The following is an 18,949-nucleotide window of genomic DNA, read 5'->3' as shown; positions in this document are numbered from 1 at the left end:
TGGTCCGGAGAGCCAATGTCACTTTGGGACGCATGACGAGTGAAATGGAGCACATTAGCATTAAACGACTTCTAAGCTATCATCTATCACAGGAGGCGAGGAAAAAACGCCGCTCCCCCAGGATCCCGATTGGCTATTCAAACAGGACGGGGAGGAAGTACAATTCTTCCTTTAACTGAATGTTATCAGGAACGGAACAGAACATTTAAAGAAACGGATACTTTCCCTTTATTTCATGATTGCTACTTGAAACTGCTGACAGCAGCACGTCTGACTGTTTCATGAGGGCTCATTTATGCAGTTTTTTTTCAAACCGCCTTCTGTAACAGCACCCATATCATCTTCATCACCCTCTGCTGCAGGAGAGTGTCAGTGGTGATCAAGGTGACCTGCTGGAGCTGCAGAATCAATACTTGTGTCCACCGTGTCTGCCGGGGGGCTTCTGAGCATTCTGTGTGATGTGAGAAGCCCTGTTTACAGCACGCTGCTTAACACTGTCTCTTGATCCTTCTCATCCTCTTATTCAGCACTGAAGGGCAAGAGAGAGCTCTGTAATCCACAGCCACCAGTCCCTGGCAGGGTTCATGGTCGACACCAAAGCCCTGTAATTCACAACAGCCCCCCGCCCCCGGGGGCCAGAATCGCCTCCTACAGTACTTTACAGAGCGGCAGAGCGCTTCACAGTCTGACAAAAATACTCTCCGTGTCTCCCGCCAACCGACACATAGAAAGAGCCTGTTGGAGCCGATGGCTTCAGGGCTTCATATTTCCCAATTTACGTTGGAGGACTTGTCAGGGCCATGTGTCTCACGCTGACTGCAATCCGTTCTCCTGTGCAACGCCGCCTTCCTAAAGACAGTAATTGCATCGAGGAAGCCCCCGGTCCTGTTCAATTACCCGCCCTCATGCGAGCTCACGGGTCTAATCTTGCAGTGTAATGTAGGATACAGATGGCTGTAGAAGACATACTCATCACCGCCTCATCTTTGCCGCAACGCTTGAAATTCCAGGATGAAAACCGTGTTGCTTTTCAAATAGTTGTCTAGTGGCATTGCGTTTTCAATAGTAATATTGTTGAATTTGTCTCCCTGAGAGAATAAGTAAAGGAAAAATCTCTAGCCGGCTCTGAGGTGCCGTTTTCTCAAACCGCAGTGGACGGTAAAATGACTGATCACTCACCCTAGAGGTTTCTCCAGGCGACTGGCGGGCGATCCCACAATCTCTCCCAGTGTGCAGTAGACCTGTCCCAGGAAGTCCTGCCGTGGGAGGAGCATAAAGTGGGAAGGAGAGAGAAGTAGGATGGGGCGTTCAGGTGATCACCGGGGGTAACAAGGAGAGTCGGTGAGGACATTGACATTACATAACGTTATAAGAATTGTACGGTTATGAATTAAGACATCTGAGGCAGACACGTACGTTGAAGTCGGTTGGCTTCCGGGGTGAAGAACAAGGAGGAGCATGAGAGAAAGACCAGGCAGGAGCGGTGACACAACAGAGCATATCATGGAACATAAGGGACAGGACTCAAATACCAGACTGTCATCAACCAAGTGCCAGAAAGAAGAGCGAAAGTGGAATGTGAAAGAGCTGAATAGCAGAGGGTAAAGAGAGAGTCTCAGAGGAAGAGAAAAAGAACAAAACAACGAAGGCCGAACAAGTTTCATTCAAAGAACCGTTTGATTCCAGACCATGCAGCACAAAAAACACAACAATGAAAGCATCACAGTGAGAGAGCAAATTACTGCTGAACATTTTGCTTCCATGCAAACCGAGTGCGGCAATTATATTCTTTATGTGCCAATGTAGAATGAGTAAGAGCTCATTTATCTTTAAGCTTTGACCATAAATGACGACACTAACTACAATGACGTGCTGTCCTTTTTTAGAAAAATACATATCAATGTACATTGTCTTGAAATGTACCTTTATATATGATATTTGTATAAATTGCAAACAAGAATCTGGCAAAAGGAAATGTGTAAAAAAAAAGTAATGAAAGTATACAGAACTCAAATTGTTTTAGCCCTGGAGGAATCAATTACTTAATTTACAAAATGAGATGGATGTACGATAGACAATATTTTAGTCGATGAAGCATAACATATTCTGTCTTAAAATATATATATATATATATATATATATATATATATATATATATATATATATATGCAAACTTTTGTTTGCTTAAAACCGTAATATTATGGGCAACAACAGTTCATTCTAACGTCTAACATATAAAGCAGTCAACTTCTGAACCTCAAACAAATATTTGATATACTTACATGCTTTGCTAGATCTGGACTTTTAGAATCAATATCATACCTGAAATCACAAAAAGACCACAAATCACAGGGGTAAATATGTGGGTGAAACATCATCAGACTGACACACCAGTAAACAGCTTCAATAAAAACAGTATTAGCTGCAGAGGGGACATTTTCTGCTTATCAATCACACACCTGAGTCATTGAGGGAGCAAAGGGGAAAGGCATAAGCAATAATGTTGCAGTTAATTAAGGAAGTCATTATATAGTTCATAAATATAATTTCCATACCATGCCTCGGGGATCACATTGAAACAATCTACCAATGCGGATAAAGTTTCCAGCGTTTGCCAGTCAAACTTGGTGTAAAAGTAATTAAACCTCACCAGGCCCCGGCTCCCACTTCTGTGATAAAAGAATGATGTAGATGAGCAACACTAATTAAGAGGGGATGCACTCCTCCGCTTCCTCTTCCTGAGTCACATCATGATAGCACGCCAAATTCATTCATTATGTTTCTAAAAATCCACTGAGACCTGCAGCTCTGTCCTGGATACATCACTGAGGTCCACCAGGGACTCCATGCTTGAAGCTAAGAAAAATCATAGTTGTTCTACTTCAGGAGGGAGGTGGGGGAGGGAGGAAAGGGGGAGGAAAGGGGGAGTCCTGACTCCTTTCTGGGAGATCTCAAATTGTAAATCCACCTTCCTGACACTCTTGACTGCAGGGAAGGGACCTTTGTGAGTTGTGTGGGACTTTTTGGGTCTCAGACATTTTCTTTGCTTAGCAGCAGGGAGATTAAGAATAAAACTTTATATAAAATATTTATCACCCTTAAACCAATCTCCCTTCAACAAATGACGACTGAGACACTGCACCGATGAATAATTTCTAAGGAGAGCCAAGCGGGTGCCAAGGGAGGGGAGGCAGGAAGGATGGAGAGGGAATGAAGAGATAGATGGGGAGAGATGCACAATGAATGAGGGAGACAATGTAAAGCTCGTGGTGAAAACAAGAGAAATAATTGGGAGGACTGGGTTGGAGGAAGACGGAGCATCTGGAACACACAGCCCTCGATGTGAGTCCCCAGAGGACCAGATCAAACAGAATAACTCACACGTCGAAGCGCAGGTTCTGCTTCTCCTCAAAGAAGTAGTCCAGGATGTACTTCCTGACAAAGTCCGGATTCAGCGTGTTGTCTATCACCTCTGTTCTCCCAAACTAGAGCAGTACCAGAAAAAAAGAAACAGGAAAAAGACAGAAGAGGAGGAAGTGAGCCCAGAGCTTTGACTGAACACATCAGGCATTCACTCAGAAATGGGACGCCCCACCCCCCCCCCCCCCCCCCCCACCAGTATCTTCCCCCACAACCCAGTGAGTTTCCAGGCTCATAAACTCAGATTTGATGAACAGAACTCAGTGATCACCCAGCGTCAGCTCTGCTCCTCCACCTCTTCTCGTTGCGCTGGGGTTAAGCACGCCTTAGAAGGTGCCACTACACCTATTTAATTAATATCACATTCACGCCATCGTCGCTTTACAGCCACTTCAAAAAGGCTGACGAGACAAAGGCAGAGAAAATTTAAAAACTTTGACATTTTGCCTTTTACACAGTGAAACTGTGACAAATGACAGAAAGACCAAAAATGTTCTGTTCCCTGGTTGTAAAAAGAATCTTCCCACACTGACACAAAAAATAAGATGTGTAAGCTTTACAGAGCCATTCTGATGAGGTGCAGCTAAACAAATCAACAGAGATTCAAAGCGGGGCCCCTCCTGCACAAGCTCGTTAATTGTATCCAAAATGAATAATTCAAAGTCAGAGAACTGACGTTGAGCTGCATGAATAAAAGAAAGTGCAACCATAATCCAACACAGTGAACTAATAACAGCGGTGTTAGAGCTTAATGAGTAGATGAAACAGCAGGATTACAGGCGAACACCTTTGTGATTACATCCAGTGGGGGTAAAACTCAACATGGGAAATAAAGTGGGGAGCTGCAACAGTAAAGCTGTAGCAGCAGCTCTCCTCTCGCTCAGCCGCCACGTAGAGAGTGAGAGAGTGAGAGAGTGAGAGGTCCCATTCAGCAGATGCAAGAGGAGGTGAACTCTCCACCGGGCAATCAGTTATTTTAATGACAAGTTGAATGCGGCAGTAGGGAGCCAACAACGTATTAAATTTGGTCCCAATTAACTGTCAACATTACCAAAAAAAATAAGACAGGGACACAGGGATCTCCGGGCGCTGGCAGTGTGCACTTCTTCTGCCTGAGAAAAACCCGTCTGGAGTAAATTGTGTGCGTCAGGAAGTTACTCTTAATTAGATTAATGTCTCAGCGCTTGACTAGAAGTGGAACTACAAGGCTTCGCTTGAATTTAAGGAGGTTTAGTTACATCAGCTAAGTAAAAGCGATAGATAGAGAAATAATTACTAGTGTAATTACAGATGTGGTAGTTAGGAGGAGAATATTAAGACTTTACACTCATTTGGTAACAGAATGATGGGCTGCAGCTAGTTTTATTCATTCAACCACGGATTCAATTCATCATTCAATGAAGATCACAAGTACTTTACATAGAACAACAGACAACGCAAGCACATCAACAACAAAACAGCAAAAGAGAAAAGCAGAAATACAAACTGTCACCTCACTTGACTTTGAAAGTACTCTGTGCACATGGAGGAGATGTTAACTTTGTGACAGGTCTGCAGCTGTTATTGACGGCGTGTCTGAGATGTTCCGAGGATCAAGACCAGAAATTCTTTTGGGTTTGAAAAGAATTTTAAAATACAGCCGCCAGCCTCGACAAATGCGTGCTGGCGTTGTGAAAAAAGGCCTCTCATCTGTCAGCGTGCAAGCTGGCTGATGAAAGTCAAAGGGAGTCCAGGTTTCAAGTGGAGCGGACGGAGCAATCCTCCAGGAATCAAAACACCGTCCATCCATTAGTTCTGTTACTCTGCTCCTGATGGATAAATGTGAAAGGCGATGGCGGAGTTTGTCCCGCACAGAGGAGTTATGGGATTACAGACGGTTGACGGCACCGTGAAAGGTGCTCCGACCAGCCAGATCTACTCCTGGGAGAACAAAACCGCATTAGATGACACAAGGGGCAAGAGCGGCGCTTAGCTTTATCAATGCTGAACAGCTTGCCTCTTGACAGTCGGCCGTCCCCTCCACTGAAGACACAGCCCGCCTGCACGGGGCGTCTGCAAGCTCAAGGCGAGGCGGTGCAGCCAGCGGTGACAGAATTAAGATTCTCTTCCCGCCTCAAACTCTCTGTGCTCGATGCCTGTTTACATTGCGTGACGATCTGAAAAACTACTCTCTGGTTTGAAAACTAAAATAGTTACAAGTGTGCTGCTACCAGCACCGACGTTTGGTTTAGCGCGAGCGAGCTGATTCGAAAGACGAAAAACAAATCTTGTGATCCTAGTAAATTAATGCATAACTCCTCTAAATGTAAGGTTAAGGTATTATGTCAGGGAGGTGATTGTTTTGTCATGTGAGATTTGGTCTCTCATGTTGAAATTCATCAAATCCAGTCTGCTCTGAAGGCTGATTTAAACCGTCCTCCCTCTTTTTAAAAGCCAAACACAGATAATAACTGAAACCTTTGTGTCTTGGAACCGAGTGTTTCCCACTCTCACATCGGTGTGTCACACCACTGTGCACCAGCGTGACACCAAGGTCTCTGTGGAGTCATAAACACCAAGCACTCCGATTGAGTCAGGTTGTGGAAAAAGAAGCAAAATGTTAGGAGCTCTCAAAGTATGGGTCCTACTCTTTAGGCAGCGTCTATATATCAGGATTTATTGAGCTGTACACATTTCTGACTGTTGGCTTTCAGCTTTTCAAAGAACTGTTTCATGTTGTCAAAGAATAACTGGGTGCCATAGATGCAAAAACAAGAAAATAATCTGGAATAACTACTTTTCCTTGTTGTGGTTTTCTTGTCTGACATCCGTTTTATTACATGGGCAAATAATTCCAAAAGGAATCATCCGTTTTTCTGCAGTCTCTGCCCTCCTCTACCTAATCTGCCTCTCTGGTCTCATTAAAGCCAGAGCGGATTCTGAGTCAAATCTTTATTGATATGAACAGCTGCCTCCTTCATCAGCAAATCAGCCACAGCTAACAGAGTTCTGACCAGCGCACGGATATCAGCCGAGTCAATCAATTGAAGATGATTGGCAGTCCCAGCATTTGCCCTGAGGGAGGAGAGGTGAGGATGGCGAGCAAGGGGGTGTGAACAGAGAGCGAGCGGTCATGGAGAGGAGACGATTGAGCTGATTGAGTCGTCTCGGCGGAGGGCCGACTGTGATCTCTTACCTCCCTCCATTGCTTGGACTCGACGCCCTGCGTGTACAACACCACCACTGAGACGAGAGGAGACAGAACAAAAATGATCCATTGTTAACAGACAATCACAATCCAACATCCTGCTTCTTTAAATGGGGCTTTTGGCATTTGAGTTCGTTCCTTCTCTTCTCACATTCACCGTTAATTATTCTGCCAAGCCCTGACAGCATAATTAAGTCCCAAGGTTGATGATGCTGCATTGCGTGACATTCTGGGGTATAATTTCCACAAAGCCGTAAAGTAAGATTTAACGTTCCTGGAGGACAATTGAATAAAAATGCAATTCCTTAATGGTGGGATTCTCCTGATTCCTGTTTGATTTAGCAACTTAAAACATAGCTGGGGCTGGTGAACACGACGTGACCTGTCTTAAAAATCCGGGTTCATCTTTAGGCAAGTACAAAACGGGACTAGTGTGATATTTTCCCCGTGGCTTATTTACACGGGGCTTGAACCGCCTCCCTATTGAGATAAATGTCTCATCCATTCTCTCTCCCTCGGGAAGCATCAAAAGAAATGCCTTTGTAGCAGTTCCCCATGTGTCTCAACAAAAGATACCCATTCGTATTCAAAGGCTGACTTTTGTACCCTGCATGCATTAAGGTACTTTCAGGGAGGAAAGGTTGTCACATTACTGTGCAAATAATATGCAGTCATTGAGGAACACTTTGAAATAGCAGCGTAAACTGAATCAAAGTAAAGCTCAGCAAAAGTAAAAAAGTATAGCTTTGCAAAAGCACAGTAGGTGTCACTGCCCACTTTCTGAACAAGGAACACCCGTACAATTAGCATTGTAAAAAGATGAGAACTTACATGGATCGGATTTGGAGAAAGTGTCTCGGTCCAAAAGATTTCTGTGTGAGAGGGAAACAGTCACACGTTAAAATTGCGTAATGTAAGTAATGTTTGGAGCAACAGTGCAAAACCTTTTGGTGCAGCAGCTAAATGTGAAAGCTTTCAGCTTTTCTCTGTCTTGTAGAAAAGCTGAAAGACACAGATACATCTGTATTTGTACTGTTGGTCGGACAAAACGTATAATATGTGGTGAGCACTCATTTGGCTCATTTTGCTGACAAATAAAATTAATCAAGAACATAGTTTGCAGATTAATTGCCTACAAAAATAATTGTTAGTCGAAGCAAAAACATATTATAGGAGTCAAGAAATCTCTCTGGGACCCATGAGAAATTTATATTACATTACATTACAGGTCAGTTAGCAGACGCTTTTATCCAAAGCGACTTACATTACACTTTAAACCCATGGCTTTTTCACATTTTTGCCTGGGGAGCAATTAGGGGTTAGGTGTCTTGCTCAGGGACACTTCGACACTGCGCCATCATTCATTCATTAAAACGAATACTGGGCTATTTGGAAGTTCTCGTAATATACCCTGACAACAAAGAGGAAAGTGTAACACAATGAGCTCTATTGATGCTCAGTGGTACTGCAGAGTGGAGATGAGGAGTCTTTCTTTGGGCTTGCTGAAGCAACGAGCCACAACACATATGAAGACGTATTTAAGAACTGACAGCAACTTGGATCCGTACATCAGAATGCATGAGCAAAGTTGGCTTTTCATGCCAAAAGTCATCACTCACTCATCACGTTATGATTATCAGTCCGATCCGGCAGTCGAACACATCCAGACGAGTTCCATTCAGTTTCTCTCACTTTGAACCAGGATCAAAGAAAGCCTTTATGAATGAGAGGACACCTACAACAGCCACTCTCTAAATCCTATAAACTGCACAATAAAACACAGCCTTACTCGCTGTGGAACTACAGCGTTCCCTGACGCTGATCACCATCAACACCTTTTTCAAGCAGGAAAACACTGTGATTGGCTCACAGACAAGTCAAGATAAGAGAACCGCAATCAGACCGGATTTTGTGTGTGTTTCTCTGACTCAAGCCATTCCTGCATGAGGTCCAACCAAGCAGATATTAACTTTTATCTGTAAAGCCGCTGTCTGTGTACGTGGGCATCAATCAATTAATGCGTCATTTTTAATGTGAGACATTTCCAGATGGTTCCTAACCACCAGCCAACTCAAGCGTTTTTTTGCCGTTGCCAACGACAACCACCCACCCCGTCGACCGGTCCACAAAATATGGTCTAACATGAAACTGGTCAGTGAGGCAAAAAAGGTTGTGAACCGCTGGTTTAAAGACCTTATTAGTATCTTATGATTTAAAAGTCTATAAATGTCTATTTGGATAAATAGCTTTCACGTAGCTCAGAACAATGAGCATCCCATGAAGGGAAAGCAGGGTCTCAGGACTGAACACGAGCACGGGGGCCGTCATTCCTAATCATGCATTCCTGCACACAAACTTCTGTCACACGGATACCAAGAGGATAACAGATGCAGCATGCAGGTATTAGCCTTGGGCTGACCTGACTACAGTTGGAACGTTGTCAGTGTAATTATCATTGGAGATAACAGAGCCATTCTTGACTAACTGCCTCTTTGCATCCACCTGTAACCGCCTGGCATCCATTACGCAGCAACAATTAGCCTGTTCATCACCTCTTCCCGTTCCTCAGTGCAGAACGTACTAAATGAAAAACATGACGTCTTGTTTTCGCATTTACATAATGAACTGTGGAAAACAAGCCTTCATTTGGGTTGCTGAACCTCACTTTGGTCTTGCAGACCCTTTCTATTCCAAGAAGAGATGATTAGCATTACACACCAAGGAGTATTAATCCACCTTTTTATTCTTCACATGGCGCGGAACAGGTATTAACAATAATCAGTCTTCATTCACTGCCTTTTTTTCAAAGTGAACTCCTTCTCCTAATGATTCTCAGCGGGATAAGAAGAGGCCATTAACCCAAAAGCTGGTTAGTTGAAGATAAAGTTCATTGAAAGTAGGACAAAAGTAATTAGACTGTACTTATTAGACCAGCTGCGTTTCATCCACATTTCATACTTTTTCATACTGCAGCACGTTTGTGACCGTTGAGCATCTCATTTGAAACATGTGAATGAAAATGGGAAACATCAATTCGTATTCCTCTTGATCTCATCATCATCATTAAAACTGTGCAAAAAATCTCCTTAAGTCACTGGAGAACGTAATATTTTTGTCAAATGTGAAGTGAGAGCCTCAGTGCTTCATTAAATGTGGAACAAACGAAACATCAAGAAATTTAATTAAACTTTGTAAAAAAAAATATCTAAATCGCTTACTTTCGCTGTCTAATCATCCCCTACAAAGTATTTTTTTTTTTATTTGTCAGCAAATTAAGCTTGTAGTTATAGGTCATGCACACTTCAATTAATAAAGCACTACCAGGAACATTTCCCAATGATGAATTAGTATCACCCAGCATTAAATATTCAAAGCATTTCCCCTAGAGGACAAAAGTAAAGGAGATTTGACCTCTAAAACATGGCTGGCTGCTGAAGTCCAATTTATAAGTGTAATGTAAGACTCTCTCTCTTGGTCAGTTCCCTGGGGATATTTTAGCAGCCTCTTGGTCCATGTGGCCAATTATTAAACTGAGAAATAATTCCCGCACCTGCCTTATTCTCAGAAGTCTCTTAATTTTTTTTCACTTTCTTAAAATTGTCAAAATATTCATTGCCTGGGATCTGGCTTGTATGCACTGCTGCCTGGTTGTGGAAGCTTGAAAGTCAAGTCTTTGACTCGGTTAGAGGAAGGAATAAAAGTATTTTTTTGCAGGAGAAGGTTGGGAACAGTTTGCATTTTTCGATTCTGCTCTGTCACCTCACTTTAACTACTGACCTTTGGCCTCCTCTTTTTTATTGAGGACAGACATTTCCTTTCCACTCACACACCGCAGGGGCAGTAGGTCAAACCTTTGTGTGTTACGGCCTTGAGCAGCTTCTCGGGGGTGAAACGGTCAGGGAACCAAACACGTGAGATAAAGGTTGCAGCAGAAGTTTGCTGACCCTTTACAAACTGGTGGAATCCCATTATTTTGACGGATATAAATGCGTTAACTGAGAGTGTTTTGTAATTCTTGAAAATAACTTACTACAATGCATTACGCAGGATCCACCATCACATACTGTACATGCGTCAGGGAGCACTACGGCTGGGACTCAAGCAAACAAATTAATTTCATTTTGTAATTGACATCTCCCTGCATTGCTTACGTAGATCCCCTTAATAGTAAAAGATAATAACACACATGTTAATTATTCCTGAATCTGCTGACCTTCACTGCGATGGCACCAGGTGTCTTCTTCTCCGTCTGTCCAATTATCTGTTTCTGTTCAACCTGGGAACTCTCCCGGTGGACGGTGCCTACAGCTCAGCACTCCCTGGTCCGCCGTCTTGCAGGCAGTGACAAAATCCCAGTCGTAAAGCTGCTAGTGCAATATATGGGAATTCAAGTATTGCGTGACTCCCTGTTTTACAGTGGCTTTCGGTGTGTGTGACCAATGTGTGACCAGGGAATAACATCACCACTAATTGCATTGTGTGACAGCTGAGGCGATGCACGGGGAAAGATCTTATTTTTCTGAGGAGCTGAGGGGGGATGCACACACTAATGCTCGATACTATTTAAGCGTGCATGCACTTTGCCTACTGTTAACCCGAGCTACAAACATCTTTTACCTATTTTGGGTTTGAAATGACAAACTAATCATTAGCTTGAGAATGCAAAAGTAACCGCTGCTCTCAGTCAAGTGTGGAGTGGAGAGAGCAGAGTCAATGGGTCCATGATAATAATGCTCTCAGAGAAACAGTCATTGATGTTAGTGAGGAATGAGAGCACATCAAAAGGGAAATCAGCAGGTAAACCACCACGACCACAGAGCTCTTCAAACACACACCAATCCATCTGACATGGGAATACTGGGCTAAAGATGTATGTACTCTTCAGTTTCACAACCGATAATAGCGACATACCAATTATAATAATCAGATAAAATATATATATTCTTTTTTACATTGGTCAACCATTACTACACTCTCAACACATTTTAAAGCACACGTGTTCGCTTTGTTGCAGCCAGAAGAAACTTAAATAACTCTTAACGCTGGTTAGGAAAGGAAGGATCATGTGTAAGAGGGGAGAGGGGGGGGGGGCAGTGTATATGCGAGTATGTGTATTCGTTTGGCGAGAGTGTATTTGTTTTTTAAAGGCCCGTCTGGCGAATGCCATTGTAAATTTACAGCAGCTATAAATGCAATACATTGCAATGAAAATTGGTTGTGCAGTTCTCAATGTATATTAAATCTGTTCCCACCAAATAAACATGAAATGAAGAGTGTAGCAACCGGAGTGGTTTACAACACATCCGACAGGAAATATATCCTGTGAGGTTTACGAAGATTTTAGGCCTTGATATTGTTAGGGATTTAAGCCAGAAGTGCACCGCTAGTCATGGAAGTTATAGGCTGAAGGATAATAAATAATGTCCTTAATCTGAATTCAGACACAAATAAAAGTGCACAAGGTAAATGCAATAGAATAGAGAGAATAGGGAACACATTCCAGCACAGCTTGTTTCTACCTGTATTGTCTCACAGTGTCTGCGGTGTTCATTGATATTCCGTCAATCATTGGCAAAGGGGGATCTATTGGCAGAAATGAATATATTATTTATAAGCAGGCTTTCGTGTATTTGTCACCTGAAAACGAATATATTTTGTTTTTGTTGGTTTTTTGGACAGCCTCGGCTGTCACACAATGCAATTAGTGGTGATGTTATTCCCTGGTCACATATGTTGGTTTAGAATGAGATATCTACGCATATATATCATATTCTCGTCTCCACAAACCCAAACAGATTTAGTAAACTAACTGGCAGCTTCTAATGATTTTGTAGATTCTGGTTAAATTTATCTTGCATAATTCCCAAATTTGGATTGATAATCTGCTTCCCTGTAGAAAAATTAATTGTATTTGTCCTTTTAACCACAACTATGTTGCAAAGGCACACGCACGTATTCTCCCCAACAGAGACGTCTCCTTTGGCTAAAATATTAACATCATCCACTTGAACGTATCTAACACAAAGAAAATGTTGTCTCGGATGAATTCATACATGACATAACCTGACAATGAGAAGCTCCTTTAGGTCTGTGGCTTAGATTTTAAACAAAGATGAGAACTCAAACATATGCAGCAAAAAAATGTGGTGAAATCTTCACAGAGCAAATTGTTGCGCTTTGTACGGATCTACTGACGTACACGCTGACCCATAAGGATCTCTGAAAATAGTGACAAAAGCAGCTTTATACTTCTAAACCAAGAGGGGATGCTTTTATTTGTTACTGCTGCAAAACCCTCTTGACTTTTCCTGTCATTCCAATCAACACCTGCATGAAACATCCCAAAATGCAGATTGATACACACCGCTGACATAGCATCTCCACTGTGTCTTCATAGGATCCCCCTCTGCTGTCATCTATCCTAAATAAGAATTTATTAAAAACAATGACACCACCACAAGCCAAGTGTCTGGGATCCAAACTCATCTTCCTTGTGTCAGGGGTGCATGCATAATCATCCGCTTCATCGACCCGTGAGAATCGCCTAATGTAATCTTAACAACCCAAATTGGAATGGAAAAAAAACAAATCTAGCTCCCCCTGGCATCCTCGTGTCTCTGAGCCTTGATTCCCCCCCAAAAAGATGCAATACATCACAAACACACCGCGCACACACGAGCCCTCCTGCAAGATAAAAGCTGCCAATTGGCCCCAGGTCAGTCTTAACCCAGAACACGATATGAAAAGAGCAGCACGGTGAAAACACCGCAAGTTGAAATGTCTTTCTTACTCTGAGATCTTTTATTAATATTGTATGCTCTTGTGAAATGCAAACTAGTTCAATTCAAACTTTCTTTCTGCCAGAGAAAGGCACCGGGATGTTTCAACAATAAAAAAAGAATAGAAGTAAACAGGCCACAGAGCTTTATTGAACGGGCAACCAAGACTGAATTAGATCGACGGCTACAACAGCAAGTGACAAAACGACCACAGCAGAGTTGCAGGCCACAACAGAGCACGGCAATGAAAAAGGGTTTCCACACAGCTTCAACTCCAATTGCTCTACTCAGGCAGTTGTTTTGGACGGATTGAGCAGTGACACAGTAATAATCCTGATGATTTCATTGAGCCCCCCCCCCCCCCCCCTCCCCTGAGTTGTGATACCGGCCGGAACCGCTCGGATCAGGAAACATGTTCCAAGACTGACCCCTGAGAATCGCAGCGGTGGCCTTTAGCGCCATGTATCCTCTCATGCAAGCCTTTGTCACAGAATTCTGGCAGTCATGTGACCTCTTGTGTTTACCACAAGGTAATGAATCCCTCTGGAGCAAAGTGGCCTTGTTGACTTAGACCCCCCCACAAGCACCGGAGCGCATTGATTGGATGCAGTGCAACTCTGACCAATCCATCACAGCAAATGAATGGTGGCAGCGAGCGCAGAAGCAACAGCAGAGCACAGGAGGAGACGGACATGGTGCATCTTCTCCTTCTTGATGAAATGGGCAATGCAGACTGATAAAGTTCCCTGTTCAAGTTGTCGGGTGGGAGGAGGCAGAGGAAGACAGGGTGGCTTTGTCAGCTGATTGCACTTTTAACAGCATGCCAGTGGTGTGATTTGACATGCTGCACAGGACCAAATCAATGTCTATGATGTGTCCTCTGTTAATGTGTTTTCCAGCAGGAGCGATGCGATGATGTGAAGCTACGTCCTTGTGATTGGGGTTCATCGTGTACTTGCAATGAAACAATGTCAAAATCGGGGCTTTTAATAAAATTCGTTTACTCCAGCTGTCTCTTCGATTTGGTAACATTCTCAACAACATCATCCCGAAAAGAGGATATCATTTTCCCCTCGCTCTGCTCTGACAAGGGTCTTAAACCTTTGTGGTGGTTGTCAGACTCATCAGCTCTGCTCCCTCATCGTGGTCACATAAAGTAAACAGTGGAGTTACAAATGGTTCCTGGCATCCTGTTCAGGGAACTGTGACAAACCAGAGAAAAATTGAAACAAAAAACTGCTCATGAGCTGAAGACCCACGTGTCAAGTCTTTGTCAATCACAAGACTTTGTGATTTTTGTCTTTGTGCACATTTTTTTTTAGACATTTATCGGCAAAATTAGGTCTCACAGTGGAATCGAAATCATTGTACATGGGAACTCTGAGACGGTCCAGTGAGCTGATATATGAAGAAAAGGCACATTTTACAAACCAGCAACATCCATATTTATTGCTTTGCTCATAACTAAAGCATGATGTAGCAAACCACTAGACACTTATAAACTATTCACTAGAGCTGCTACAGTATTAACTAATGAACCCACTCACAACAGCCACATAAGAGGTGGGATCACGCTTGTCAAACCGCAGGAGTCCACTGGCCTAAACCACTTAACTGTATTTGCTGGCATTTCTTTGGTAAGGCAGATGTTGAAATAGAGGCCACTTAGGTTTGAAGAGCCATCTTATTGCCGAGTCGGAGCTTGCAGCTAAGGAGCGGATGCTCTTGGCTTGGCTCACCGGCTGACCTGCGAGCAAAACCAATCATGGCTGTAGACTGGGCGCAATGTGCTATAACAGTGATATGCGCTTGTTTGGATAAGGGTTTGTCTGCTTGAGTCCCTCCAGTTTGTCGGCGGGCCTTCTGTAATATTGGCAGGGGGTTATGAGAATGCCTGCAGGGCTGCACGCCACAATTCAACTCCATGTGTAGCGCAATCTCACAGCTCTCAAGCTTACCGAATCAATTACCCAGAGCCGTGGAGCCTGTGCTCCTCACCCACATCACACCCATTGTTTCTATTTGCTTCTATCGGATGGACCAGAAACACTTGAAGACCAGCGTGATCTTCATGGCTACGTGTTGAACTTTTAAGCCGTGCACTGTTTGATCTCCGAGGTTCAGCATAAGCCACGTCATAGAAAGTCACGGAGCAGAACGGGCAGGACATGAGGTCTGCTTCTGAAACAGAAATAGTTTCAAGGCTCAATGAAAGTACGATTTTTTTTCAGACTTCGCCCTTGAGCAAGCCTTTGTTTGGCCATTAATGGCAAACTAGGGAGCTGCAGATTAAAGAATAAAAGTCTGAGGGTAAAACAATGAGTGTGTACCAACAGGGAGTCCAGCAGCTATTCACCGCTCATGCACCAAAATGGAGAAACCCCCCCCCCCCCCCACACACAACCATAGCTTCATACTCAAACCACACACACACACACACACACACACACACACACACACACACACACACACTTTCTCTTTTCTCAGTTTTACATACAATTTGATTTAGTACATTTTGGTTACACAAACACAAGACCACGGGCCTTTGATGTGTTCATTGCTGTTCATTTTAAACAGCCCCCCTCCCCTCATAGCTGCACTGTCTTTCTAACCTGTCATCTCTACACAGGTTAACCAATTTGTTTTGATGTTTTGAAAGGCGACTTATATCCAAAGCGGTTTATAGGGTTCCCCAGACAGCAACCGCATTGTTGGGTTTGTTGAAATTTCAAAATGGATGACATAGCAGCGTTTACAGCAATAGTGAGTGAATGTAGATTTCAAGAACATGTCAGATCAAAGAGAGGAACGGAAACTATGGCAGCAGAACGTTTAGTTGATGAATCTCTGTATATACTTGATTGTGAGTGGCTCAACACATAATCATATTGTATCTCTATGGCAGTGGTTCTCAAATGGTGGTATGTGTGCCCCTTTGGGGTACGGGAAGGCACTTCGGGGGGAGGATTTTCAATTTTCAAATAGATTTAAAATGAGCATCCATTCAAAAATCCTTTTAAAAAAAAATATCTTTTCTTAGGGCTTCTTGGGTGAAAGAAGTATGTTTTAGGGGGTACATCACTAAACAAAAGGTTGAGAACCACTGCTCCCTTTTCAACGGTGATGCACCTGGGACCACAACTGGAGCAGCCAGGGGTGGCAACGATTTTAACACTGTGGACATGTCGCACAGCTACGGAGTCTCGGAAGACAATTTCCACGAGAGAAATTAATTAAAACTGTACCGGCCGTAGTCGTCGCCCTTTATGTTGCAGCAACGCACTAAAGACACTCCACCTGCAACCAGCGCCGCCCCGCCCTATCCAGCCGAGGCTACGGACATCTCCGTGATATTTGGGGTTTTGGGAGGGGCGAGGAGAGCTGAGATTCACTTGAAGCGCAAAGAAAGACGAGGAAGAAAATATTAAGTTAGAAACTAGTGTTGTTGTTGTTGGATACTCTATGGTTAAGCGACAAAAGCCAGCGGGGAAACCTCGCCGGCACTCTAACAAACTGTGGGGGTCGATGGCAGCTTTGGCACGCGGAGCACACAAAAGCATTCACACAGTGCTGCAGACCCGCGAGACACGCGCTGATGCATCTCAATAGACACAACCCGAAGATAAACAGGACACAGAAAGAAACAAAAAAAAATAGAAGAGTTTTGAGGCACGTTGTGTATTTCACAGCGTGTCCGCTCTGAACACCTTTTTACGCATGAAGTAATTTTTTTTCTCCATCTTTTAAAGTTTTATTTTATAATCAGACATATTTAACGCATATTTGTTTTCATATCTACATTGTACGGCACGTTGCTCGTTACAAACGGCGCCCCGTCTTCTCACGGCAACACGCACCACGGCGCACGGGGGCTCCCCAAACGCGGGCGCGTAAGGCAAACGGCATCGGCCCCGGCGTGGACTCACCTGCAGGACACGGTGATCTCCACTTTGGTGGCCGGGATGCTCCCACTGTCGGGATCGAAGTCACAGACCGTCGCCGTGGCCTCCACTTTGTCCATGACGTCTCCCTCCATGTGTGCAGGAAACGGGCCAGCTCACTGAGCCCCGTGAGTCCCTCGGAACGTGGAGAGCCGACCACGGAGAGCCGCAGCGCAGCGGGCGAGCGAGCGGGAGCGGATACGGTCCGGACGAACCCCCAGTGCGGTCCACTGGACGGGCAACAGCATGGGAAGTTTAATGGGAGGCTGCAGCAGCAAGGCAATGGATTTGAAAGTGGGATCACGTGCCAGGACGCATCAGTGCCAACAACTCCGCTGTTTACCAGGCAGAGAATGAGCTCTTCTTTCGCAGCAGCGTTTGAGAAGTAGAAGCTGTGAACTCCACCCCTCCTGACTGCATTCTCCTATGCTGGGCTGCGACGGACACACGACTCGTTGCAGATTCAAGCTGTGGCTCCATGGGCTGGACGGGTCGTCCTTTCGCTCCAAAGCCACTTACAAAAAAATAAATTAGCAGCCGAGACCGTGAATATAGAGTACAATTTGTACTTAGCTGGGGCTTTATATTGCTGCCTCAAATTCTACATTTAAGTCGCACGCAATGGATGAATAGTTTATTTCCATCTATAATGTTAAAAGCACGTCAGTTCCTTCAGAGCCACCAGCTCGTATTACTAATTGAAGGGCTGCACGTTGCTTTCAGCATCTGGACAGCTCCTCGAACTCGTGCAGCTTCTGTCACAACCTTCTCCGTTCATCTAGTGTAGTGTTTCTGCCTCCCCTGCTGTATATTCATCTATGGGAGATTGCATGCTGTTATGCCCATTTATTAGCATTTATGCTTCACCGTTTTCTTGATTTCAACAAATATTTGTTAATTCAACCAAACATGTCATTTACAGATAGACGGTACAGTGCTTCCGTCCTCCTCTATGTGTTTGCACAGACGGATTGATTTTGGCCAGACGTTTTTTAATCTTTTTATTTAGGAAATCACAATAAACAACTCCTCACATCACCTGAAGCCCTCCATGCAGGTATTAGAGGCAAAAGACAAGGATCAAATAAACCCATGTCGAATCACCAACACAAAGGTGATTTTTATAATTTAATATTATCTTTTCTTTTGTTTTCTTTTTTTTTGGGGGGGGGGCTCACGCAGGTGCGCTCCAGGTATGGGCAGCATTCCATTTCCTGCTATTGGCCAGCCGCCACTCCCTCGGACTGAAACACCTGCACTACACATGTTCCATGGGTCACATAATCATGCAGCCATGGAAACGTCTATGCATCATATTCCTAATCTGGTTCCTGAGCAGCAAGCATTGTGGAAGGTCTATTGTTAACGGACTGCCATAGTTACAGTTGTACACCCCACAGTGAGACCAAGGCTGATGAGGTCGGCGCATTTCGGACATCACAGCCCTACCGGGGTGCAGCTTCATACTTAATCATGCTCTCTCTGTAATTAGGCCCGGTGGTGGCCCTCGGTTGGTTGATTTTGAGCTCCCTTTGGTACACTGTTCCCTGCCGCCTGCTGTGAGGCTCTCCACTGTTCCCTCCCACAGTTGCCCCGCTTCCTGCAGCCGTGGCAGGAGTGTA

The 18,949-nt window shown here is 44.0% G+C and overlaps 1 protein-coding gene across 2 annotated transcripts in view; it reads right to left on the bottom strand.

Moving 5' to 3' along the window:
• Nucleotides 1–18,055, bottom strand: part of cpne5a (copine Va) — a 52,350-nt gene extending 34,295 nt beyond the window's left edge. Inside the window, exons 1-7 of one of the 2 annotated variants that reach the window (XM_040193377.2) lie at nt 17,313–18,055; nt 7,439–7,479; nt 6,596–6,642; nt 3,382–3,485; nt 2,283–2,322; nt 1,417–1,431; nt 1,180–1,256 (exon numbers count right to left, since the gene is read on the bottom strand). In XM_040193377.2, coding sequence (XP_040049311.1) covers nt 1,180–1,256; nt 1,417–1,431; nt 2,283–2,322; nt 3,382–3,485; nt 6,596–6,642; nt 7,439–7,479; nt 17,313–17,422 — 434 coding nt within the window. In that variant the 5' untranslated portion in view covers nt 17,423–18,055. The remainder of the gene's footprint in view (nt 1–1,179; nt 1,257–1,416; nt 1,432–2,282; nt 2,323–3,381; nt 3,486–6,595; nt 6,643–7,438; nt 7,480–17,312) is intronic. The other variant, XM_040193378.2, reaches the window with a different exon arrangement.
• Between the last annotated feature and the right edge of the window lie 894 nt (nt 18,056–18,949).

This window comes from Gasterosteus aculeatus, chromosome 2 (genome assembly GCF_964276395.1).
Source record: "Gasterosteus aculeatus chromosome 2, fGasAcu3.hap1.1, whole genome shotgun sequence".
NCBI classification, from domain to species: domain Eukaryota; kingdom Metazoa; phylum Chordata; class Actinopteri; order Perciformes; family Gasterosteidae; genus Gasterosteus; species Gasterosteus aculeatus.
The sequence above is the reverse complement of the archived record's forward strand: the minus strand, read 5'-3'. Positions and strand labels throughout refer to the sequence as shown.